Source organism: Lissotriton vulgaris, chromosome 10, assembly GCF_964263255.1.
Source record: "Lissotriton vulgaris chromosome 10, aLisVul1.2, whole genome shotgun sequence".
Lineage (NCBI taxonomy): Eukaryota > Metazoa > Chordata > Amphibia > Caudata > Salamandridae > Lissotriton > Lissotriton vulgaris.
This window is the reverse complement of record NC_141698.1, coordinates 835,559,988-835,587,688: the sequence shown is the minus strand read 5'-3', so window position 1 is coordinate 835,587,688 and position 27,701 is coordinate 835,559,988. Positions and strand designations below refer to the sequence as shown.

At 45.4% G+C, this 27,701-nt stretch overlaps 1 protein-coding gene across 1 annotated transcript in view; it reads left to right on the top strand.

Annotated features, from left to right (window-relative positions):
• Window positions 1–27,701, top strand: part of NUP42 (nucleoporin 42) — a 298,102-nt gene that overhangs the window by 57,436 nt on the left and 212,965 nt on the right. The window contains exons 3-4 of the mRNA XM_086941764.1: window positions 15,324–15,418; window positions 23,893–23,969. Of these exons, the coding sequence (XP_086797890.1) occupies window positions 15,324–15,418; window positions 23,893–23,969 (172 nt within the window). The remainder of the gene's footprint in view (window positions 1–15,323; window positions 15,419–23,892; window positions 23,970–27,701) is intronic.

The following is a 27,701-nucleotide window of genomic DNA, read 5'->3' as shown; positions in this document are numbered from 1 at the left end:
TGCACTCACTGTCACTCTGCACTCACTCTGCACTCACTGTTTCTGTACGCACTCTGCACTCACTGTCACTCTGCACTCACTGTCACTCTGCACTCACTGTCACTCTGCACTCACTGTCACTCTGCACTCACTGTCACTCTGCACTCACTGTCACTCTGCACTCACTGTCACTCTGCACTCACTGTCACTCCGCACTCACTGTCACTCCGCACTCACTGTCACTCTGCACTCACTGTCACTCTGCACTCACTGTCACTCTGCACTCACTGTCACTCTGCACTCACTGTCACTCTGCACTCACTGTCACTCTGCACTCACTGTCACTCTGCACTCACTGTCACTCTGCACTCACTGTCACTCTGCACTCACTGTCACTCTGCACTCACTGTCACTCTGCACTCACTGTCACTCTGCACTCACTGTCACTGCACTCACTGTCACTCTGCACTCACTGTCACTGCACTCACTGTCACTCTGCACTCACTGTCACTCTGCACTCACTGTCACTCTGCACTCACTGTCACTCTGCACTCACTGTCACTCTGCACTCACTGTCACTCTGCACTCACTGTCACTCTGCACTCACTGTCACTCTGCACTCACTGTCACTCTGCACTCACTGTCACTCTGCACTCACTGTCACTCTGCACTCACTGTCACTCTGCACTCACTGTCACTCTGCACTCACTGTCACTCTGCACTCACTGTCACTCTGCACTCACTGTCACTCTGCACTCACTGTCACTCTGCACTCACTGTCACTCTGCACTCACTGTCACTCTGCACTCACTGTCACTCTGCACTCACTGTCACTCTGCACTCACTGTCACTCTGCACTCACTGTCACTCCGCACTCACTGTCACTCCGCACTCACTGTCACTCCGCACTCACTGTCACTCTGCACTCACTGTCACTCTGCACGCACTCTGCACTCACTGTCACTCTGCACTCACTGTCACTCTGCACTCACTCTGCACTCACTGTCACTCTGCACTCACTGTCACTCTGCACTCACTGTCACTCTGCACTCACTGTCACTCTGCACGCACTGTCACTCTGCACTCACTGTCACTCTGCACGCACTCTGCACTCACTGTCACTCTGCACTCACTGTCACTCTGCACTCACTGTCACTCTGCACTCACTGTCACTCTGCACTCACTGTCACTCTGCACTCATTGTCACTCTGCACTCACTGTCACTCTGCACTCACTGTCACTCTGCACGCACTCTGCACTCACTGTCACTCTGCACTCACTGTCACTCTGCACTCACTGTCACTCTGCACTCACTGTCACTCTGCACTCACTGTCACTCTGCACTCACTGTCACTCTGCACTCACTGTCACTCTGCACTCACTGTCACTCTGCACGCACTCTGCACTCACTGTCACTCTGCACTCACTGTCACTCTTCACTCACTGTCACTCTGCACTCACTGTCACTCTGCACGCACTCTGCACTCACTGTCACTCTGCACTCACTGTCACTCTGCACTCACTCTGCACTCACTGTTTCTGCACGCACTCCGCACTCACTGTCACTCCGCACTCACTGTCACTCCGCACTCACTGTCACTCCGCACTCACTGTCACTCCGCACTCACTGTCACTCCGCACTCACTGTCACTCCGCACTCACTGTCACTCTGCACTCACTGTCACTCTGCACTCACTGTCACTCTGCACTCACTGTCACTCTGCACTCACTGTCACTCTGCACTCACTGTCACTCTGCACTCACTGTCACTCTGCACTCACTGTCACTCTGCACTCACTGTCACTCTGCACTCACTGTCACTCTGCACGCACTCTGCACTCACTGTCACTCTGCACTCACTGTCACTCTTCACTCACTGTCACTCTGCACTCACTGTCACTCTGCACTCACTGTCACTCTGCACTCACTGTCACTCTGCACTCACTGTCACTCTGCACTCACTGTCACTCTGCACTCACTCTGCACTCACTGTTTCTGCACGCACTCCGCACTCACTGTCACTCCGCACTCACTGTCACTCCGCACTCACTGTCACTCCGCACTCACTGTCACTCCGCACTCACTGTCACTCCGCACTCACTGTCACTCCGCACTCACTGTCACTCCGCACTCACTGTCACTCCGCACTCACTGTCACTCCGCACTCACTGTCACTCTGCACTCACTGTCACTCTGCACTCACTGTCACTCTGCACTCACTGTCACTCTGCACTCACTGTCACTCTGCACGCACTCTGCACTCACTGTCACTCTGCACGCACTCTGCACTCACTGTCACTCTGCACTCACTGTCACTCTGCACTCACTGTCACTCTGCACTCACTGTCACTCTGCACTCACTGTCACTCTGCACTCACTCTGCACTCACTGTTTCTGTACGCACTCTGCACTCACTGTCACTCTGCACTCACTGTCACTCTGCACTCACTGTCACTCTGCACTCACTGTCACTCTGCACTCACTGTCACTCTGCACTCACTGTCACTCTGCACTCACTGTCACTCTGCACTCACTGTCACTCTGCACTCACTGTCACTCTGCACTCACTGTCACTCTGCACTCACTGTCACTCTGCACTCACTGTCACTCTGCACTCACTGTCACTCTGCACTCACTGTCACTCTGCACTCACTGTCACTCTGCACTCACTGTCACTCTGCACTCACTGTCACTCTGCACTCACTGTCACTCTGCACTCACTGTCACTCTGCACTCACTGTCACTCTGCACTCACTGTCACTCTGCACTCACTGTCACTCTGCACTCACTGTCACTCTGCACTCACTGTCACTCTGCACTCACTGTCACTCTGCACTCACTGTCACTCTGCACTCACTGTCACTCTGCACTCACTGTCACTCTGCACTCACTGTCACTCTGCACTCACTGTCACTCTGCACTCACTGTCACTCTGCACTCACTGTCACTCTGCACTCACTGTCACTCTGCACTCACTGTCACTCTGCACTCACTGTCACTCTGCACTCACTGTCACTCTGCACTCACTGTCACTCTGCACTCACTGTCACTCTGCACTCACTGTCACTCTGCACTCACTGTCACTCTGCACTCACTGTCACTCTGCACTCACTGTCACTCTGCACTCACTGTCACTCTGCACTCACTGTCACTCTGCACTCACTGTCACTCTGCACTCACTGTCACTCTGCACTCACTGTCACTCTGCACTCACTGTCACTCTGCACTCACTGTCACTCTGCACTCACTGTCACTCTGCACTCACTGTCACTCTGCACTCACTGTCACTCTGCACTCACTGTCACTCTGCACTCACTGTCACTCTGCACTCACTGTCACTCTGCACTCACTGTCACTCTGCACTCACTGTCACTCTGCACTCACTGTCACTCCGCACTCACTGTCACTCCGCACTCACTGTCACTCCGCACTCACTGTCACTCTGCACTCACTGTCACTCTGCACGCACTCTGCACTCACTGTCACTCTGCACTCACTGTCACTCTGCACTCACTCTGCACTCACTGTTTCTGCACGCACTCTGCACTCACTGTCACTCTGCACTCATTGTCACTCTGCACTCACTGTCACTCTGCACTCACTGTCACTCTGCACGCACTCTGCACTCACTGTCACTCTGCACTCACTGTCACTCTGCACTCACTCTGCACTCACTGTTTCTGCACGCACTCTGCACTCACTGTCACTCTGCACTCATTGTCACTCTGCACTCACTGTCACTCTGCACTCACTGTCACTCTGCACTCACTGTCACTCTGCACGCACTCTGCACTCACTGTCACTCTGCACTCACTGTCACTCTGCACTCACTGTCACTCTGCACTCACTGTCACTCTGCACTCACTGTCACTCTGCACTCACTGTCACTCTGCACTCACTGTCACTCTGCACTCACTGTCACTCTGCACTCACTGTCACTCTGCACGCACTCTGCACTCACTGTCACTCTGCACTCACTGTCACTCTTCACTCACTGTCACTCTGCACTCACTGTCACTCTGCACGCACTCTGCACTCACTGTCACTCTGCACTCACTGTCACTCTGCACTCACTCTGCACTCACTGTTTCTGCACGCACTCCGCACTCACTGTCACTCCGCACTCACTGTCACTCCGCACTCACTGTCACTCCGCACTCACTGTCACTCCGCACTCACTGTCACTCTGCACTCACTGTCACTCTGCACTCACTGTCACTCTGCACTCACTGTCACTCTGCACTCACTGTCACTCTGCACTCACTGTCACTCTGCACTCACTGTCACTCTGCACGCACTCTGCACTCACTGTCACTCTGCACTCACTGTCACTCTTCACTCACTGTCACTCTGCACTCACTGTCACTCTGCACTCACTGTCACTCTGCACTCACTGTCACTCTGCACTCACTGTCACTCTGCACTCACTCTGCACTCACTGTTTCTGCACGCACTCCGCACTCACTGTCACTCCGCACTCACTGTCACTCCGCACTCACTGTCACTCCGCACTCACTGTCACTCCGCACTCACTGTCACTCCGCACTCACTGTCACTCCGCACTCACTGTCACTCCGCACTCACTGTCACTCTGCACTCACTGTCACTCTGCACTCACTGTTTCTGCACGCACTCTGCACTCACTGTCACTCTGCACTCACTGTCACTCTGCACTCACTGTCACTCTGCACTCACTGTCACTCTGCACGCACTCTGCACTCACTGTCACTCTGCACTCACTGTCACTCTGCACTCACTGTCACTCTGCACTCACTGTCACTCTGCACTCACTGTCACTCTGCACTCACTCTGCACTCACTGTTTCTGCACGCACTCCGCACTCACTGTCACTCCGCACTCACTGTCACTCTGCACTCACTGTCACTCTGCACGCACTGTCACTCTGCACGCACTCTGCACTCACTGTCACTCTGCACTCACTGTCACTCTGCACTCACTGTCACTCTGCACTCACTGTCACTCTGCACTCACTGTCACTCTGCACTCACTGTTTCTGCACGCACTCTGCACAACATCTAATTATTTTAGTTCCTAAAATTATCTTGCAGAGTAACCTAAATTGAGGACTGTCAGGAAACGCAAAAAGAGTCTGCAGAAAGAAAACCGTATCCATTACACCAAACATTACCAAAGGTTTGCAACTTTTTCGCTGAGGGGGAATACTAAGGAAATACCAATTTTAGGCCTGAATGTGCTGTTTGTCACGTAGTAATATGTTCCCAATATGTGCTGCTCAACCATGACAGCCAAAACTACTTCTACCATGTCATTTCCGAGGGGAGCCAAATGTGCATCTGTACGCTGTTTGGATCTGGGGGGAACATCATGCCCGCATTCCGAGTCTTTAACGAGCTCCGTGGAGCCCACCTTTTTACACTAAAAATAATGCAGGTGATACAGGTGCAAAACGGAGGTTGGGCAGAAGATCGGCATGTCATTTAATTAATAATTGATGATAATCAAATGCCATGCCGATCTTCTGCCCAACCTCCGTTTAACACCTGTATCACCTGCGTTAGTTTTAGTGTAAGAAGGTGGGTCCACGGAGCTCGTTAAAGAAATCAGACATAAAAAGACAAGGCAAAGCCTTCTCTCTGGCTGCTTTAACAAGCTCCGTGGAGCCCGCTTTTTTACAGTCTGGCTTCTTGGCTTGTGTATCACTGCCGTACTCCTGTTCTCCTGTTCTACTGAACAGGAATCCCTCCCATGCCAGTTCCTTACCTTACTTGCGAAGAGGATCCCACGGTGGGCAGCAATAACGTGCCTCAAACGGTCAGAGGCGAGCTGCATATGCCAGTAATGGCGACTACTACGCCTGTGAAAGCACGACTCGTACGTACGTGCGCTCTTGGGCCAAATAATTTTCCCGGATTATGCAGGCAGCAAGTTTTTTGCGCTGCAGCTGCAATAAGGTCAATTTTCCCAACGTGAGCGCGGTGCCCCTGGCTGCTCATGACGGCGCACCGGGGCGCCGCGGCGCACAGTTTGGGAACCACTGTTCTAAGCATTTTTTATGCAGCGTCGTTTTGCGCCGGCCTGCGACCAGGAAGTCAGGCAGGCCGGGCGGGACAACCGGAAGTAGGAGGGCGGGAGCCTACCCCGCCTCCCACGGAAGAGCCGCGATTGTTTGGCGCACCGGAGCAGGCAGGAGCCTACCCTGCGCCCCGGTGCCGAAGAAGGGAAGAAGAGTCTTGCTGCCGGTGGGAGCCGCTGCACTGAGGATGCCGGTGAGTGGGGCGTCGCCTTGTTGGGGGGGGGGCATCTGTGCGCGCGCGCGCGGCGGCGGACTGTGTATGTGTGTGAGCGTGCATGTGTGTGTGTATGTGTATGTGTCCTGGAGTCTGTGTGTATGCGTGTGTGTGACGGGGGGGGGGGTTGCCTGTCTGGGTGCCTGCGTGTCTGTGTAAGTGTAAATGCGTGTGCGTGTGTGTGGAGCCGAGAGGAGAGGGGCTGGTGTGTGTGGAGGGGTCTCTGTGTATGCGTGTAGGTGACGGGGGTGTGCCTGTGTATGCGCGCATGCGTGAGTGCTGTGTATGCGTGTGGCTGTGATGTGCGCATGCGTGAATGTTGACGCGCGTGCACGCAGCTCAATCCAGCCAGGATAAGCTCGTCACAGTTTCTTGTCCCTCATTCCCCCGTGTCAGACAGCTTTAAGTCTCCAGCCTGGACGCATCCTTCGGATGCGATGTCCAGGCGAGACCTAAAAAGGATACTCCCGTTGTGTAGACTGGCAGGCCTGGCTCATTATCTCGAGGTGTTGAGAATTTTGTGCACTGACACTCGAAGAGTAATGGTTTTTGGCCTCAAATTTCTGGTATGCACTGTGGATTAGGCGTGGGAAATCATTATCAAGCACTTTACTCTCTTCACAGTCGTTGTACCTTGTATCTTGCACAACTATTTTATGGAACTGGTTTTCTTTTTTTAACATATTTATCTGATAATGTTTTTATAGTTTTGTTTTTATACTTGTGCAGTGTATTTTTTGGAATCTGTGTGATCGAAATAAAGTGATGATAAATAGAAATTAATGTTACAACTTTAATCGCATTCAAACAGAACTTATTTCCTGGAGTCACATATGTATGATGACTGGTGTTTATATGTTCAGTTTCAGGCTACTTTATCAACTGTTTAGCTGTCAAATGGAAGCGAGAAACTCAAGAACATCTATCCTCCTTGCACTGGATGGGTCTCCCGCATTGTTAACGAACATTAGACTCATTTTTAGGCACTTTGGATAGAGAATAGATGAAGGCATATCACTGTCTATTTTGGGGGTTCCCACAATCTTGAGGCTGAATAGTTGAAAGCCATTCTTAATATTATGATAGACCAGCAAAGGTTGATACTCACATTTTGGCAGTTGAGAAAATGGAGGATTCGTCTGATTCTTCGCAGAGATTGGGGGAGAGCTTCAAGTCCCAGGACAACACAAGGCTGGTTTTGAAAAGTTACATCATACAGAGGATATATCTGTGGAGCCTGATAACTGCAAATCGTATTTGGTGGCACAAGGTCAGCAAAACTGTTGCATATAGCAGGAGTAATGCACCTATATTAGTTGGTGTTTTAGTGTATGGGAACTTTTTCAAGAGTCCTATGGAGGGCATGAGTTACTGAACAAAGAATGTGTCAATCAGTGGTGTCCAAAGGCTTCACCCTAATATTAGTCAAACGTTGAACACCAAGTCCATAACTTAGGCAGTTGCCCATCAGTCGAGCAATCCACAGCTTATTCGGGGATGATGTAATATTGTAATCTGTGCTGTGTGAATAACCGCATTTGTTTATTTGCAGAATGGGAATAGCTACTAGTACTATTATTGTTGTTGTCAATGTTTTTGAGTGTGTTGTTGTTCAAATGCTTTTAGTGTCTGAGCTGAAGCCACTGTGATATCACCAATAGAATGTTGGTGCTGAGACGAAAAGAATGAGGCTGTTGAGAGTTGGAAATTGAAGATATAGAAGTGAGAATTGAATCTGAGAGGGGCGGAGTCCAGGCACCACAATTTTAACACCGGTAACCCTAATGGTAAACTTCGGATAGAGAATGGTAAATTATTATCCTAAACGATACACAGTTTCTCTCTGCGTTAACTTGTAGGAGGTCACTGGTTTCTAAAACCTCCAATATGTTCTATTGATCCAAACGTCTTTCTTACGTAGGATCACTTTGAATGTTAGGAAGATCCCAACATAAATAGAATTCTGGGTGAAATGCTAGAACTACGTCAGTTAAGCAGCACTGATGGAACAGAGTCTTTCTGTCCTTTACCCTGCAGTAATTGAGAGAACTGTTATATGAGACTGGAAAATGGTGCTGGATGAGCATAAAGAAGTGTCTTTGTGCAGACCGTGTACATGCATAATTTTACTGCAGTCTTTGGAAGCAGTATTTATTGTAAATGACATAAGTTTAGTCACCCAGGTGTGAGTAAAGTGTGGTTAGTTGCCAAGGAGAATAACCATTATAAATTCAAGAGTTTGGACACATTTATTTGGAGCATAGTGGCATGGTTTGCCTTGATCGGGAGGTTGCAAAAGGAAGTATGGACGAATGTAAATAAAGATTGGATCCAGCTGAAGCTGTGCCCAACATATACATTTTACTGTTGACGTCAGTACATATGTTTGATACACAAAATAAATGGTGTGCACAGTTACCTGGTGTTGCCTTGAGTGTTGCATAACCTCTTTCCTTAGTTACACGTTCCTTACTGCTCAGCTAGGATGAGTGCTTGGAGAAGTAGTTGAATGCTGAATTCTTGGTGATGTTATGAAATATTGGGGTACCTGTTGAGGTGCTAAATGTTAGCTGGAGCGTTCAGGCTGAGCAGCAGGGAGTCTGCTCATGGTAGGGATATCTTTTATATGCCCACCTAATTACCTGAAACCTATCATCTTGATAACCTGTAACTAAGTCTTAAGTCTGGCTCCTAGGCACTGGAATGAACTACCGCTTGACCTCCGCATGGAACCTTCAGAAACCAGATTCCGTGCTAAACTTAAAACTCACCTGTTTCCAGCCAACTAATTTCCTCTTTTCTCCCTGACCTCTACTCCGTTCTCTCTAACTCTCTGCCTCTTGTGATATATCAACAATCCAGCGCGGGGACACACTATTTTTAGTGCAGCCAGGCGCTTTAGAAATGGCTTTATTATTATTAATATTATTATTAATAAACCATCTTCTCTGTCTTCCTGGGCCTCTTTTACCCTTACAACACCTGGGCACCTTATGTTCAGCAGTGATGAATCGATAGCACAACACATTTACGTATAATTAGGCAAAGTGAAGGCACATTTGTTAGGAAATGTAGTTGGTGCATAATGCTTGCCCCCTCGGATAAAAATTAGGTAATTGTAAGTTCCTTGACATTACCCATACATCTTCCAGGAGTCCTCAAGGAGTTCCAGATAACTTACCATATTTCAATGAATGTTACCCCTCTTCAGTGAACAGCATTACAGCACCAATACGAAACCAGCATTGACAAAGCCAATAGGCTTGGTCTTGACAAGTGTGCAATGATTTCTTTTTTTCTTGTCTGATTTTGCAAACTAATGCAATAGAAATGTAAAAGTAAAATATTAAAACAAAATGTAAGTAGAGATTGTCCCAAAAGCTCTGAAACTATAATGCAACATTTCTAAGGGGGATAAGCACATGCGATAAAGAAAAATTGCATCACTTAAAGTGCAAGAAAGCCAACTACCGAAGTGAGTTGCCCTATTGCCTCATTATGATGTTATAGTTAGGTGTTGAAATAAAAGGTAAAATAGTTAAAAACAAAAAACACTGAAATGTACTAGTTACAGTTCACTGAGCTTAACCCCTTTGCCGCGGCCACGATTTCGTGGCAGTGCGGCACTTCCGCAAAATGGGCTTGGCCGACCGCAGCACTAGCGAGGTAGTGCTCCCGTTGGCCGACGGCACCACGCAAGGGGTTAACTAGAACTTGCGCCTCAATGCCCTGCTTATGAGATCACATATTACATCACTCATGACATGTTTAATGACATCACTAATGACATCTTAAATGATACCATTGATGACCTCACTGATAACACAATAGTCATTTACATCATGTGTGGGTCCAGTTCCTGGTAATGGAATAAGCCTTGGATGCAAGCATGATTGTTAATGTTGGAAGTTAAGTGATGCACCATTTGCAAATCACTAAAGTTTGGGGTGCAAGTATTTCTCCCTGCTAAAACAAGATAAAAGCTGAGGGCCCTAATGTGGTTTACAGAAGTATGTTCAAGCCAAAGGCTAATCCCTGAATAATCTGTGAGGAAAGCCAAACTTCCTCTGTTGACAATAGATTGCCCACCAGTGTATATCTGGGCAAATGCATCTATGTAGGGTGAACATGTGAATGTTTCTTTTTCCAGTACATTGCTGATGATTTTGAGGCACGTATGGGTTTTTCACTAAGAGGAGGTTTATCTCTCACTTGCGTTGTAAGCATAGCTCTAACATTGTATGCCACTGCCATCTCAGGAATGTGTGTGGTGTATTTTACTAAACTACTTAGAGCTGTCCAAAGAGTGTATTTTGAGGGACCAATGTATGCTTGTCATCCTCTCAATTTAAAATTGTGGATCATGTGAAGTCTTTAATTTGTAACCCCATTAAGGTGGAAAGAAAATTGCCCATTGCTATGGTGTGTTGAGATTCTTAAAGGCTGCAAACCATATCAGTCGGTGTCGCAATGATTGCGTGATATCATCAGTGATGTTTTACATATCATGCATGACATCATATGTGAGGTCATGAACAGTACATTGCAGAGGCACAAGTTATAGCTGGCTCACTAAACTATAACTGGCAAATTAATTTTTTTTGTATCATTATTTTGAAAGATCAGTTTTTACCTCCTTTCAACACCTCAGCATTCAACATCTATAACATTACTTAATCCTCTGATGTATTTCATAGGAATTTCTTGGTTTTGTGCTTTTTAAAAATATTTATATTCATCTCCCTCCACCATTGAGCACAATTTTTGGTCGTGTGCGGTGTGGAGTTAGCCACAGGTTCAGGCCTAGTGCCTAATCCCCTGCAGGCAGCAAAACCCCCTCCTTTCCTGGAATATTTTTCTGAATAGGAGTCTTGCGAAGAAAAGGTAGAAATAGCTAAACACATAAAGATGCATTCTAGAGAAACTCTTAAGTGACAAGTGGGGCCCTTAGGGAGGATAATGCTTTGGAAACCCTGCAGTGAAGTGAGCGACCAATGTTAAGGAGGCATATGATAGCAAAGCAGTTGCTTTGCTGCACATTGATTTGAGATGCTGAGATAGGAGAGAGGGATTTCCTGAGTTCTTGCTTAAGGCATCGAAAGCTTCTGCTGGTTGGGATAGCAAAAGCTAGTTTACAAAGTTTCCCCCCCTTCCATTTAAAGGTTTGGCAGCTTTGGTTTTGAAATGAGTTATTGGAGGATATAATCCTTTTCATTTCACCATCATCCTTGAGCTTCCTTCCCCCTACCCTGTATCCAAGAACTCTGGTTGTGTTTAGATAATATGGCCAAGCGTTGAATTAAGACTATTATTAAAACAAAATCTGTTTCATTAAAGCTATATTTATTTAGATTGTTCTATATTATCAATTGGGAATAGATTGTTTGAGTTTGTTTGTTTTGCACTTGTATTTATTAGAAGTTTGAAAAAGAAAAATTGCTTTACTGGTCCGACATTCCTAACAGGAAAACCCAGCTCTTTGTGCTGCATCATTTCATTTGTAATGTAGACAAGCTCTTGTTTTTACTTGTCCATAAAGGTGATAGTGGGTTACTGGGGCAGAGTTATGGCCAAGTGCCTGCTACTGAGGCAACACTTGCTTGCTGATCTAGCTTTAAGAAGAAGTTAATTTGATAGGAGAAGTCTTCCTGTCAAAATAATTATTTCCCATAAGCAATATCAGCAGTGCTCTGGGTAAAGCATAAGGTGTGTACTCCCTGAATATTTTCAGGAAGGCTTTGGGGCTATACATTAGAAATCTGAGTCTATCAAAACTCTGCGAGCAAGTGTATAGTGGATAAAGATATAGTTCTTAAAGATATATTTCTTAAAGCAACACATCTATGTTTTACAAACATTTTAATTAAAAAAATTAAATCAGAATTTCAAAACTGATCTAAGGGTTTTGGCAGAGATGTTGTGCTAACACTGTGTTTATATAGTGAATAGTTTGTTACGATATGTACATTTACGTTCCTATTCAGCTGTGCTTGCTTGACAATACTGTTGCTATTTCACACACAAGATATGTTGGATTTATTATCTTGTGCCAGAAACTGTTAATCTACTGAGCCTTCAACTTTTACTACCAGTGTGTAACATAATGTCAGGTGTTGGCTTATAAACAAGGTTTGTATGCCTCCTAGAATGACGCACATGCAGCATTTCCACCATGCAGCTCCCCACTAAAACCCCCAAATCTCCCTTATATGCATGATCCTTCTGCCCCCTTGCTCTCACATTCATTCATCTTACTTCTTTAATTTGTCTGCACATCCCTTCTTTCACCACTTTGTCTGTTTTCCTCCTCTAAGCTTCCTTATTTTACATTCAAAAGATTTGACTGTTCTTCCTATAAAAAGTATGTGTTCTTATAGCATGGAAAAGATGGAATGGTCAAAATGTAAAGCGGGTATCCAAATTAAGATCTGCATTTCAAATTAGACCCAAAGCAAGGTTGGTAATGCTTTGTCACTACTTTAAATAATTTAAGTCCCTTTTGTCTCTTATTACATTTGTCTTTTATATTTTGGAGGTTGCTGTTGCATTTGCCATGACAGACTTTTGTGATTTCATATCTTGAAGTAATTGTGACTTGGATTAGTAAGGTGGTAATTAATTTGGTTGGTGACCAGCATAACTTTAAGTCTCCTACAGCCTTGTAGATTGCACCATGTGAGGTGCTTCTTTCAGCTTCAATGTGGTACCAGTATTAAACGAAGTAAAATGACAAGTTGTGGAGGGGGGAGCAAATATTTAGAGACTCTCAAAACCATTTGTTACTTTAGAAATCATGTTCTTTTTTTTTTCTGTCCGCTTTGAGATCTGGAAATCTTAATTTCTGAACAAATCTTTTTATAAAACCCAATTCTGAAAGTGAGTGGGTTAGTTTGTGTTGAAATCTGCGGTTATTCTTAACTTGAAAGCCGGGGATCATATCACATGAAGTAAAAGAAATCGCAACAACTCTGGAACCACTGGAATTCTGCTTTCACTTAGTCTTCTATTAGACTATCACCATTGTTTAAATAGTCCTGTCTAAAATCTGTTCTATGCTGTGCAGAAACAGGGCCAGATTAGTAATTTGAGAGTTTTTGTTAAGTATTCACATGCCCACGTAATGAAGAATGCTATGTGGTTTTAAATTTTTTCCCTCTGAGCTTTATGTAGACTACGGATTATCTCTTGCATTCTGTGGCATTTAAATCCAATAAGGTCCGGATTTAGAGTTTGGTTGAGTGGGTACTCTGTCACAAAGCCAATAGAGTACCTTCTTTGCCAAACTGACGTTCCGCCTTCCTCGTTTAGAGTCGGGTAAAATTGAAGTATGTTGGTGGCAGAGGGTATCTGGTCTCCGCTACTGGAATGCACATCAAATGACCCGACAGAGTATGGTTTGGTCATTTCACCCAGCCCTCCTGATTTCGAGAGGACCGTTAAATAGCCAGTTTTAACTGTCCATCACCACGCGGTAAAAACTTGTAAATGACCCCCATGCCATGGGATAAATCTACCATGGCAAGGGGGAGTGGACTTTTTTTTAAAAAAAAATGTGTTTCGCTTTTTTTTATAAATACAATTCAAACATTGAAGGTTTGCCGAGCAGTTCCAGCCAATACAAGAGATGTCTGCTGAGCTGGCGGACATATTTTAATTGGGCGGACCAAGTACCCTTGGCATGGCAGTTGTAAAGTATTCTGTCATGTCAACGGTAAATACTCCATCCACCAAACTCTTAATGCGGCCCCAAGTCTTTTGATAGTCTTATCCGCTGGTAGTACTTGAATTCTAGTTTGACTACTTAATAAGTTGTGGCGGTCTTCTAAAATGGCCACTGCTCATCTGACTATAGTTAAAATCTAAATGGAAGGCATTCAGATTTGGTTGCCCTCTGTTTTCTCAAAGTCATTGTGAGATTACAGAGTGTTGAACTGTGGGTCCACACCAACATCTTACTGTGAGAATTTGGTTGTGGGACACAACATGCTGAACAAGCTGTAATCCCCAAAAACCTGTCCCCAACCTCCCGCAGTTTAAGCTAAATGCACAATCCTGGAGGTGGCAAGGGCCTGTCACCCATTTATACTTCTACCACGTGCGACCGTTGTGACTTCAGGAAATAGAGCTGCAGGTATAGTGTAATGCCCACTCAGCCTTGGGAGACGGATGGGGGATAGTTGGGGGTAATGGGAGGACTCCAATTTACCACTCAGCTCTCTTTGCCCATGCAGAGTACAATCCTGGACAGACAACAGCAGCTCAGGGTCATCCCAGTGGTGACTCTGGATTAAAAGACCACTTATGCTGTTTACTAATTTGCAACGGGAACATTGATCCTATCCATCCCACTTGTCACTACATTTCCTTAACAAGACAAACCATTTCTGATGAATAAGTAGAACACATGAAGGCCATATTTAATGGACCTCTTCTATGTTCCTCAGTGTCTGGGTCTGCATATGTTTGGCTTGCATGGGCTTCCACAGATGCAAGTTTACATACACATGAAGGCGCACAGGCTCTCATGCCAAAAGAAAGAATCAAGGGTGAAGGAATGATGAACCTGAAAATCTGAATGTGTGATTAAAAATGATTCTTTGCTAGAGTTTGCACTGGAGAGGAACCAAGCATGTGAGCTGTTTATGCAAATTAGTCCTTTCATTCCTTGGTCCTCTACTTTCTGTGCAGCGATCTAAAGAATCCCAACACCATGTAAGTCAAATGTAGATGGACCAGCTGTTGATTAAATAACCATTACCCAATCAGCGACCTCTACTCATTTTCAGTGTAGAAGAACTGCATGAGGCTGTTTAATACATATCATACATAGTTTGTAACTTGATTGGTATGAAGCTATGGTGAGGAAAATATTGCAGATAGATGCATTGTTTATTAAGAATGGAGTTAGATGTGAGATCAGTAGAAATTGATATTTTATGTGGACGGCAAAAAGCAATCCATTTCTGGAAACCTTCCCACCCACTTCAGCCACATCCTCAAATAACTGTTCTTTTACTTGATACTATGTAGATGCTCATACTTTACAGTTACTGTTTTTCTTTTATTCTCTTTAAGAGAAATGATTCTGCGAGACATGGAGTCCTGGGAGTCTTCTGGACAGTGGATTTTCTCTTGCTATTCGGTTGCAAAGGAAAAGCCTAACCTTTCAGGTAAAGTCCCGCCCACCGCATGTGACTGGTCCTCACAATGAATGCTCCATGCTTTGAATGTAGTCTAACACCCAGTATTGTGTTAGAATATGTCATTGATACTAAAGTTAGCGAATTTTTTTTCTGCAGCAGTGTCTTTTGTTCCAAATGTATAATATGACCTTTAAATAGCCACACCTAAGTGATTTTATTTTTTTAATTTCCGAATTAAAATTCCAAGTTCACAAAGAAACCATTACCATTGGGAGAGGTGTGGCGCAGCAGCCAGAGTCGCTGACTCTGGACCGTGGGGCTTACGTTTCAACCCCCACGCCGGCTGCAGCTCAGCATCATGTGACACTGGGCAATAGCTGACTTATTTTCTCCCCGAATGCCCCAGTACTTTGAGACCCTTGGGGCTGGTTAGTTTGCTCTTTACAAATACCAGATTTGATTTATGACCATTTAGCACACACAATAAAAAATAAAGGAGCAATAGAAAACCTATCCAGGTGGCAGAAAGCCCACTAGACCCAAGGAGAGGTTATAAAAAAATGGGAGAATGCATCCCACCTAGTCATTGTAATGTGCCATCACCCCATAATTGCCCTAGCCATCTTTCCACCCCTGGGTGTTCAAATCGAGATAGTTTATCCCATTGTACCCCAAGGGAAGGCGGGGGAGTGGTCAGAAACCCCACTGCATTCCTTGCAAAAATGGAAAAATAATAGGGTTGGCCCAGTCTTGACATAGAATGCACCCCCACCCATAAAGCTTCAACTTTCTTTAGGAATCTTTGAGGCCTTAAATCATCCTAAACCCCATAGCAAGTCAGAGGAAATTTGGATTCTTTTGGGCATAGTTTTGACATATAGGCAAGCAAACGGGAGGTAAAACCCAATTTCCTCTTTCTTGCCATGGTGAATGGCTGCATTGTTTTAGCTCTGGAGCAGCCAGAAAACCCTACAATCCCTGGGTATTTCTGTAACATAGAGACCCAGATGAATCCAGGTTGGTTTAGCTGGTATGCAATTCACTACATTTTCTTGCCCAAAATGCCCTGCAAATGTAAACTTTGTTTAAAATCATTAATTTTCCTCTCATTTCTGGGACTGATGGAATCTGCAGGGATCCACAAAATTCCCACTTTGGTGGCTTGGCCAATTACCTGAGAAAAGAATGGCCCAAACCAGGTACCATTCAAAGTAAACATTGACTTTATATAGTCACAGTTTTCGTTTATTCCTGTTGCAGGCCAGAAGCCCAGCCACACAAGCTGGGTTAGTTTTCAGAAATGTCTGTTTGAAGGTTTCCCTAGGTGTTTGCCGAGCCTGGGTACAAATACAGCAACTACCCACATCGGGTCAGTTTCCATGGCAAAGTCCGATGTCTTGTGTTGCATTTTGTGGCCTATCATATTGTGGGCGATAGGCCCAACCACTTAAGTGAATACTGTTAAGTGAATACTGTTATTATGAAGAGAAGCCTGGGAACACAGAAGAGTGTAACATTCATTATCAATTGAATTTTTCTCCTCTTTGACTTCTAAATTTAAGTGCTCAAGAAAAACGCCATTTTGCAAAATTATCCCTGAATCACATTCCAATGTGAATAAGCCTAAATTCAGAGTTGTTGAAATAACTATTATCCCTAAACTCAGTATCTTGGGTAGATCTAAACAATACATAGGTTTCTGTCGTAGTCACTTTTAACTAATTATATTTTTACCATGTGAATTAAAGCATAGACGGTATACAATGAAAAATCATTATAAGCAACCGTTGAGTTGTTGGATTTGAGTGTCACTTGTTTTGGGAAAACCAACACACAGTATACATCCCTCAGACCAGAAAGAGTTGACAGACATATGTGAACATTACTTTTGTGCATTGGTCATTGAAGCAGTAAAATTACAGGTGAAAACGTTTCCATGTGGCATGCCTCTGTTTTCTCTGACTATTCAATAATTATTTGTATTCCTTTTTTTTTCAATTGGTTTCTCGTGGAGAAATCTTGATCAGGCTACACAAATGACCCTTTGCTTAATTTAGAATGTTGTCTAATTTTGTGAAATGTGTAGTTTTTCTAGGATTAACCCTTTGTAGATATATTTTCTTCCACCACAAACTGCAAGTCAGTGGAAACAAGAAAAATGCAAAAACTCTCTATGTTCCTGAAAGCTGGGAAGATGGTGGTGCTAGCACAATAAACATTTTGTTGATGCTATTTTTAGATTTAAAAAAATCCCATACACTTGCTTGGGCATCACTCTATTCCCATTCTCTCTCCCCCCTCCAAAAAAAACCGGAATGAAGCTATACGTTTGCTATTGCTATTTTCCTGGTTCCTTCCAAGATAATTCACACACCTTGGGCACTGTTAGAATATTCAGCATGTGGGGAGGAAAAGGACTCAGATTTGGCTTGGATGCCTTTGTGCAAAAAAGGTATGAAGGCTTAAGAGTGAAGTTCCTATAATGCCCAGCACTGGGGGTGAAAAATTATCAGCAGCTAAGAAGTTAAAATAATAAACTTACCTGTGAATTTATTCTTAATGTATTCACTCCTGATGTAGTAGTGGCTGCGATGTAACAATTCCCTATGTACTTATCTGTAATGTAATGACCTACAACTCGCATTTCCTCTCAAACCCACAAAGCCAGCCGTAGGCACTAATCTATTCGTCCCAGCTGTCTATAAACTGAAAGAGGGGGAAATATCTCAGTCATTTTTAGGTCTCGCCTGTCGATGCGCATGCGCATCGAGCAAGCGAGACTATGGGGGCTCATCCACTCTTTATCTAACTTGCAAGGAATCGTGGCGATTCCTTGCAGTGCCCGTGACTTTTAAGCTCAATGCGCATGCGCATTGAGCTTAAAAGCGCGTGCACATGCCCCCAGCCGCCTGCCTTGCCTACTCTCCCGCCCCCTCACTTCTTGATTGCACGGCCGCTAGGCCGTGCCTCCCCTACTCTCCTCCTCCTACTCTGTCTGTTCCCGCACTCCTCCCACACCCCGCTCCGCCCCCTCCCCTCCCCTGCCTGCCATGTCGCGTCGCATTTCTCCTCCCCCCTCCCCCCAGCCGCCTGCCTTGTTTCCCTTCCATTTCTTGTTTAAAAAAGTCTCCTGCGGCAGACTGAAGCCATAGCCATGTCACACGAGTAATCTGAAAACTTGCGAGCTATGCTCTCCCCTAACAAAAGCTAGGGTAGGCGAAAGTCCCTTCTTCCATGTAAGACTTATAACTATGCACATATGATATCCGCAATTACATTTCGTTTGTAGCCAGCGTGTGAAATATATGTTAGTCTTATCCATTGCTGTTCAACAGTTATCTGGGGTTCATTGTAAGCAGAATTGGTGAATAAAAGGAGGACCCAGAGCCTTTCCAATATGGCAGCTTAAAGTGGCCGCTTTCAGTCCTAGTCCTTCTTTTAACTAAGCTGGTTCGCAGTACAGTCGCTGTTTGCTGACGCCGAGCTCCCGGTCCCCGGCGGTGTTGGTAGTGGGATGCTTGGCTGCTGGTGCTGACTCTGCTAGATCTTTGCTCCGTGATGTCCTTACGGGGGACTGCTGGGTTGGGGGAGCGGAGCCCCGAGGGGCAGGCCCCGGCTCTGGCCCGAAGGCTGTCAGAGTTGCTTTCCTCTGGAGGGGACTCTCTCTGTCTGCCCTCGGATCGCTTCTCTGCCTGGCTGCACTGTCTCTGTGTGGTGGGCTTCGACCTGGAGCTGGGCCAAACCGTGGAGGTGAGTATATGTTGTGAGAGTTTGGTTATCTAAGTGTGCGCCTTGTCGGGGAGCACTTACACCGATAACACTGTAGCTAAGTACTGTGTTGTTTTCGATCCTTTTTGGGAAAAGAAAATGATCTCTCTGCCTCCCACAAAGTGTGTTCCCGGCCTTACGGTGTTCGGTCACCAAGTTCATTCTTCACACAACTCAGTCATTTCATCCTTTCCGTCATTCAATTCACCCGTCCGCCCCCCCCCCCACCAGTCTCTCCCCCCCCCCCCCCCCCCCCCCCCCTCTTCACCAGTCTTCCCCTTATCAATCGGTTCATTCTATGCGGGTCTTTTTACACTTCACATCAGTCCTCACTAACTGCCTCTTGCCCATTCGCTGTACTTGCCTCTTTATTTTTACTGTCTCTCGCCTCCACCTATGCATTCGCCCTACTTACTCATCATTGAAATATAAATCACAGACCTGCGCTGTACTTCTTATCTGAACCACTTTACGGCATTTATTTGCCCACTGTTCTGTGGATTCTAAGCAGATAAAATCTAAAAAAGTTATTTTTGAAAGAGGTATGTACAGACAGGGGCCATTAACTGTTGGGGATCATTGAACATGTTAGGGCATTAATACTGGTCCCAAATTGAAGCAAGTGAGCTCCAATTCCTCCCTCCGAGTCGCCTGCCTAAGACTGCATATAATTCTGCTTCGCAAACACATTATTCCTCATACTCTCATGCACTTGGCTAAAGTATCCTTTCAGTATGCATAGCCGCCAATACCTCGCGCCTCATTTGCTAGGCTGAAAAGCCCCTTCTGCACTGTTGTCACAGCCCGGTCTAAGATTCTAATATTCTGTTATGCATTCATCCCAGCCCATTCCTCGGAGTCTCAAAAGCTATAGTCCTTTCTGTATCCCTACCTGCCTATTACTCATGGTACACTGCCCACGGCTTTGTTGTCCTTTCTGCATCAACAGACTTTTCTTAGCAGTCCGCATGCAAACCTATGCAGTCCACTCTGAATCCTTAGAACCTAACCCCTCCGCCCCCTCCCCTTCCCGCCGTGTCGCATTTCTCCTCCCCCCTCCCCTTATCTGCTTTCCCTCCGTCTTTTTTTTTACCCGCTCCGCCCCATCCCCCAGCTCAACTCGTAAATGCTGCAAAGTGACATGATCAGACCTACCAGACCTGTAATACCTGTGCCAAAGATGCTGAATACTGATTAAGAAGCCCCGCTGGCCTTTTAACAACAAAACATGCTCTAATGTTGGCCACTGTACCGTGTGTCTGTGATGTCATACTCCTCTGACGTTAGTAAACAGAATACGGGTATGTTGAAGCAAATGGCAGGTTGTAAGACCCCCTGGCCTTTACATATCGCCTTGACGCGAACGCGCGGCTCTGACTGCGTGTAACAATATGGGTTGCCAGCTGGAGGGGGTGTGGCTGTACATACGTGTGCGCCCTGGAGAGCATGATTGGCAATATATGCTTGATTAGAAGGACGTAAAGAATAGCGGGCCTGCCGGGATTCGTACACCTTTTAGACTATTGGAGATCTCTGCAGTGGATGCAGTAGTCCACTGAGCTATCTTACTAACAAATATATATGTGATGTGTTCCTGCGTATGCCGCCTCCTCTTTTTGGTAGAAATAATACAGCGCTTGGGATTTTTTTTAAACCACCCTTTCAAGACGTGCCTCTCGCAAGTGTTGATGAACGGGCACATTTAGTTCCTCGACCGTGTTCCAAATTCTCTTATGTGTATGCACCAGCTGTTGGCTGGCAAGTGATGCTCATTTGGTCATTTAAACGCTCCCCTCTGGCCTTTTTGTGTGATTATCCAAATCATTATTTCGATAGCAGTTCAGCGTGTTCTGTGACTTGCAGTTTCACCAGCGTGCACAGAAAAATGAATAAATACTAAAGTTATGTTGAATCGAAAAAACTGTGCTGAAACAGCGGCCCACGTCTAACACGTCTCCACGTCAGAATTCACGTTTCCGCGTAGCAGGTACAATGTGACCCTCACCCACCCTCAACCCCTCACCCTCACTCACCCTCAACCCCTCACCCTCACCCTCACTCACCCTCAACCCCTCACCCTCAACCCCTCACCCTCAACCCCTCACCCTCACTCACCCTCACCCTCACTCACCCTCCCTCACCCTCACTCACCCTCACTCACCCCCACCCTCACTCACCCTCACCCACCCTCAACACCTCATCCTCACTCACCCTCAACCCCTCACCCTCAACCCCTCACCCTCAACCCCTCACCCTCACTCACCCTCAACCCCTCCCCCTCGACCCCTCCCCCCCTCACTCACCCTCACTCACCCTCACTCACCCTCACTCACCCTCACTCACCCTCAACCCCTCACCCTCACTCACCCTCAACCCCTCACCCTCAACCCCTCACCCTCAACCCCTCACTCTCACTCATCCTCACTCACCCTCAACCTCACTCACCCTCAACCTCACTCACCCTCAACCTCACTCACCCTCAACCCCTCACTCTCACTCATCCTCACTCACCCTCAACCCCTCACCCTCACTCACCCTCACCCACCCTCAACCCCTCACCCTCACTCACCCTCAAACCCTCACCCTCACCCTCACTCACCCTCACCCTCACTCACCCTCACTCACCCTCACCCTCACTCACCCTCACCCTCACCCACTCTCAACACTTCATCCTCACTCACCCTCACCCTCACTCACCCTCAACCCCTCACCCACACTCACTCACCCTCACCCTCCCTCACCCTCAACCCCTCACCCTCAATCCCTCACCCTCACTCACCCTCACTCACCCTCAACCCCTCACCCTCACTCACCCTCAACCCCTCACCCTCACTAACCCTCACCCACACTCACCCTCACTAACCCTCACCCACACTCACCCTCACTCACCCTCAACCCCTCACCCTCACTCACCCTCAACCCCTCACCCTCACTCACCCTCAACCCCTCACCCTCACTCACCCTCAACCCCTCACCCTCACTCACCCTCACTCACCCTCACTCACCCTTACTCACCCTCACCCACCCTCACTCACCCTCAACCCCTCACCCACCCTCAACCCCTCACCCTCACCCTCACTCACCCTCAACCCCTCACCCTCACCCTCACTCACCCTCAACCCCTCACTCACCCTCACCCTCACTCACCCTCACCCTCACTCACCCTCACTCAGCGCAACCACAGCATCTTAAACTAAATATATTTTATAAACTTTAAGCTATTGGCAATATAAAATAAAATCCATTTTATTTACGTATTCATTATTAATTTTTTTTTAAAGCCATTGATTTTTTTTTTTTCAATACATATAAGTCACATATAAGTCCCGTTAATACAAAACATGTTGCTTTACAAATGCTAGAGGTGTCACATTTACAAAAATTATAACTATTGGCTTTGTAAAGAAGAAAGCTATTAATTTCGCTATTTAGAAAAAACAACACATAAATAAAAAACAAAAAAATAAATAACACCTATAGCTCAAACTTTACTACTGCGAGACCTATTGCATTTCCAATGCTTGTTTTTTTAATAGTGCATCTGGTACATGCTTGGAAGAAAGTTTAAAAATATCTCCTGAAGTGATACTTAAGTCTCCTGCCTGCTCGTTAGACTCTCTCACCGTAGCCTAGTGGGAATACCTTTTCTCTGTTCCTTGGATGCGCTTAAGGTGAGATTTATAAAGATTTTGTGCTAGGTTTGCGTCACAAAAAACATTTGATTTAGATTTGCTTACCAGCGCAAACCTTATTTTGAGCTGGAAAGTTGCCTGGGAAATCATGCAAACCAGTAAAGCACGGTTTTGCATTACTGTGCCTCAAGGGGGCGTTCTATGGGTGGCATATTGACCTTCCTGTGCAACCACAAAGGATTTTTGATGCAAGACCTTATCTGCTAACAAAGGTAGAGAGGGTTTAGCGCCAGAAATTAACTTGGCTTGAAAGCAAGTGTTACAATGGAGAAATGCTAATATTTCTCCTAACTTTTCCCACTTTGGGTGTATGCTGTACAGTGCAGCAGCCCTGCAAAACGAGAAGTTTTAAAGTTTGTCCAGGCATATTGTTTTGTACTGGAGGAATACCCTTCCAGTACAAAACCCAAGCTAGACCCGCATAGAGACCTTTTCACTATGGTGCAAAGGTGTACATGGCGCTTGGCAGCCTGATTGTGCGCCAAAGCTAGGGAGGGAGTAGTATAATAGAATATAGAATATCTCTGTAAATATAGCACTTTCCTGCTTTCTCCCTGTCACACACAGCAGCACAGCAACTTTGGGTGCTGTACTGCATTGTGTTGTGTGACAGATTCGTAAATCTTGGCCAGCGTTCTAGTGCAGTTTGGAGTCTACAGCACAGATTACATCACCATAATTGTGTTGTTGACCTAATCTCTGGCAGAACAGCCTGTTTGAAAGGAGATTTGGACCCATCAATCGCCGGCATACGAGAATACTTGCTATAGCCAACCCAGGCTATAACCCTTTCAGAAGAAAACCCAAATAAACTGAAGAGGGAAGATTCTCAAAATGAATACAATAAATGAGAAATGTTTGCTATTGCTTTAAAGTCGCCTGTTCATTAATTACTTACTCTTGATGTAACTTGCCCTTTTTTTCTTCTATTATTCTAAATGTTGTATATTCATTGCTATGTGCAAGTGTTTCTTTCTACATTACCATGTGTTGCTTCAACTCTAGCAAAAATGTAAGATCTTTCTGATGTTCTCGTTGCAGGATTTGAAGATTTTTCTCCAGAAGAACTGCGCCTTGAATGCTACGGATGCAGAGCTGACGGAAACCTGCAGAATTATGTATGTTTGTTGTAATCCAGATCCAAAATTGAACCAAATCCATAGTAATTTCAGTGCACTGACTTGTCTGTTAGAAAGGGAGGATACGTCTCTGCATCCTAAGTTCATGGATGATATTTTTCTGGAGAGCTATAGCTTGACAAGCAAAAGATAGCAGAATCAACTTATGTTCCAATGTGTTTTGCTGACTGTATGAGGGAGTCGGACACTCCAAGCTCTTCTGTCCAAGGAAAAACTGGAGTGTTACAGTGGTATGGCCCAAGTCTGCAATTACTTCATGCTGTTCAAGCACAGGCATTTCTCCTTGTGATTCTGCGGTTCCATGTTCTTGCCCAGCCACATAAGTGCCTGGGCGTCAGTAGAACACATTGAGAAAGGTAGTTACTAGTGAGAGAGTAGTGAGAGTAGCCCACTGAGGGTCTAAAGTTGATGTTGAAAAACAAGCGTAACTGCAAGGAGCTTTCAGGGAACTCCACATAAAATATATTTTTAGTTTACATGCAGGAGTCGCAATTCCTCATTTTGGGAATTCTGTGGTAAAATGGACCGGCTCCTAGCAGGGACATTTTTAAGATTCCTGGCTATTTTTCCAGCTGTTCAGTACAATTCCAGGGTTGACTGAGTTATAGTCCACAGAGAAGGCATGGACAACCTAAACCTGCAGCCTAACATCAGAGCCATGCACGGCATCCACTACTAAAACCCACTAACCCTCACAAGATTCAGGAGCACCGGTCTGCGCATCAATGTGGCATATGGCAATCTGAAGCTAACCATAGCCAGATATAATTTTTGTACCTGGAGACCTAAACAGGCTGATAAAAATGCTTTTATAATTTCCTTTCAGATTGAATAGTAAGGTGTTTTTTGTGTTTGAATATCTTAAGACCTCACGCTCATTAGAATTTCTGGAGACTCATCACTTGAAGTAATAAGCATTGGCAATGCAATAGGTCTCGCATTTACGAGAGTTACAAGCTATTAGCATTGTAAATGTTTTTTACTTATGTGTTTTGGATTGGATTGGAGTGGATGTATGTGGTGTGTAGTGGAATTATGTGGCACGGTGTCCAATGAAATTATGTGGATAGTAATTGTGATATTTAGTGTATAGGAATTGTATGTAGTGGGATTGTTACGGAGAGTAATTATGTTGTATGTTGTTTTGTGTTGTGGAGTGTAATGTGTGGAGTTTAATTTTGTGTTTGCTGTTGAATTTTGTGGTGTGATGTAGAGTTATGTGGTGTTGATTGTATGTATGTGGTATGTTATGTACTTGAGTTGTTGATTTGTATTATGTTTTTTGTTTATAAATTATATAGTGTGTAATGGAAACGTGTTTAGTTGATTTGTGTTGTGAAGAACTGTGCTGATTGGAATTATGTGGCATGATGTAGCGTACATTCATGCGGATTGTTGCTAAGTAGTATCGATTCGTTTTCTGTGGGGTTTATTTGTATGGTAGTCAGTAGAGTGTTATTATGTGGAGTTGAATGAAATTGTGCTGAGTGGTATTATGTATAGTGTAATTATGCTGGGTGCTTTTAAATTGTGTTGGGTGGAATTGTCTCTTCAGCGTTGAAGCTGGAGCCTTAAATATGAAATATAAGCGCTCACATTAATACAAGCGGTGGCAACTGGTTTTATTAACGTAAATAGCGTATATTTAACAGAGATGGTCGCATCTCTGGTTCCCGACTGCTTATATAATTCGGGACAGTGGCATGGCTTTTACAGGAGTAAATCCTGGCTAATTAACCAGTTTTACTAGAGTCTTAACTATATTTTAAGGTACTTAAGTGCCCAAGACTAAAAGCAGTCCGTCCCCCTCTGTAGCACATAAGCTGTTGGCATAAATCAGTGTATAGCGGGACATTCTAATAAAGTATGTTATTTTGTGCTGGTTTATAGCTTTAAGGGAAATATGGGCTTTCAGTGTACAATGGGAGCACACTGTCTGTTAGGTAAACTGATTACGTTTGGCACATACATTTTGGGGCTTGTCATGGAGTAAATCAAATGCGTTGTGCGTTTGGTGGAGGCGGTTTTTCTTTTTGTCAGAAATAGTCTGCCCTGTTTGTCTTTCATGGACGGCTGCTGCAAGTTCAATAGAAACATTGCCTAACCCAGAACGACCCTTCATGAGGGATTTGCAGAAGGCAGGTGGCAAGTCCGGCTCAAGACTGCAAGATGCGCTTACCTTAGGCGAATCATGGTGTCAAATCATGCCCTCTGGAGCAAGGCTCTGGTGAGGAGCACATGAACTTTCTTTGCTTGCAAAAGAAATAGTGCGTTTTATCTGTTTGCCATATGGGTATATAGCGAAGACTACAAAACACAGACCGAGATACAAAATGAAGGCAATCTGGATTGAGGAAATGCATAAGCATTTGCCGACGCAGGACCTGTTGAGGCGGTGCGAATTTTATAGCCCTGCGGGTGTCCATGAGTTCCAGCACTTCATGGTGGAGTGGGGACTGGGAGCAGAGGGAGTAGGTGGGGCAGAGCAGCAAATGTTGCAGAGGAGGATTAAGCATTGAAGAGGCGTTGCCGATTTATTAAGGGTGAGGTTGCAATTGTGTCAAGTGGGGGAGGGCTCAATGTGAAGGGCTATCTCTCTCTCACGGGCGCCGTACCCATACAGAGAAAGGCACCAGATTAAGGGCAAATTAATTTGTGAGAGCCGCCTTGAAAGAACCAAAAAGTATTTGCAATGCAATAGGTATCGTGTTTACGCGAGACCTATTGCATTGCAAATTGTAGTCAATATGGACAACTGGAGGGAGGGCGGGGGAGATGGCACTGAAAACGGAAAGGAGGGGGAAGAGAAGGCACGACAACGGGAGGGGGGGAGTAAATAAGGCAGTAGGAGAACCTCCTTAAAGAAAATAGTGCTCACAGTCTAAATAACACTCGAAGTAAAGGGGCCAATCCCCATGGGAGGTGACAAATGAAGATGAGGCGGTACTAAGTAGGGACTAACAAGCCTATTGATGAATCAGAAGCCAGCATTTAGGAAAGACAATGACACAAGCCAATGGCAAGTGTGGGCGGAGCTGCCTTTTGCTACTCTACCACTACAAGTCTTGCAGAGCAGCGCATGCGCGCTGGCTCAGGCTCAAACTAAAAAGCGAGCAATGCCATTCCCGGACTGCACCACATCCCCTTGCCCATCCCCAACCCCCTCTCTCTAACCCCCCAGCTATCCGGGCATGGTGCCCAATACAAGTGATAATTTCGGGGCAAACAGACTTTATGTCTAATTTATCCATGATTCCCTTTTGAGATGAGTTTAAGTGAGTAGGCTCTTCAGTGCGTGATTTGGCAATATGGTAAGTGTATTGTGAGTTATTTTAAAGGAAGTGCAATAAAGGCTTACATCTGCTATTGGTCTTGGTAACGCTTTCACTGGTGAGTCACTGCGATCACACTCATGGTCACTTTCCTTTTATCATCTCACTTTAAATATAATAGCCTTTTACTGATCAAGGAGCCTAGCCTAGCTGACAATGTCCTTCTGTTTAAAATACAGTTTTTGCCTGTTAATTGTTCTTTGCAAATACGTTAACTAGCTTTGGCGCCCCTGTGAAGATGTATGTGTGAAGAGTCGCATAAGCAGCAAAAGGTATTTTAGTGAGATGAACAGTGGTTATCACACTTGGTTTAAACTTCACAGTGGCTCTGCAGGTTTAGAAGTTGGTATTTAATGCATTCACTTAGCATGTGCATACA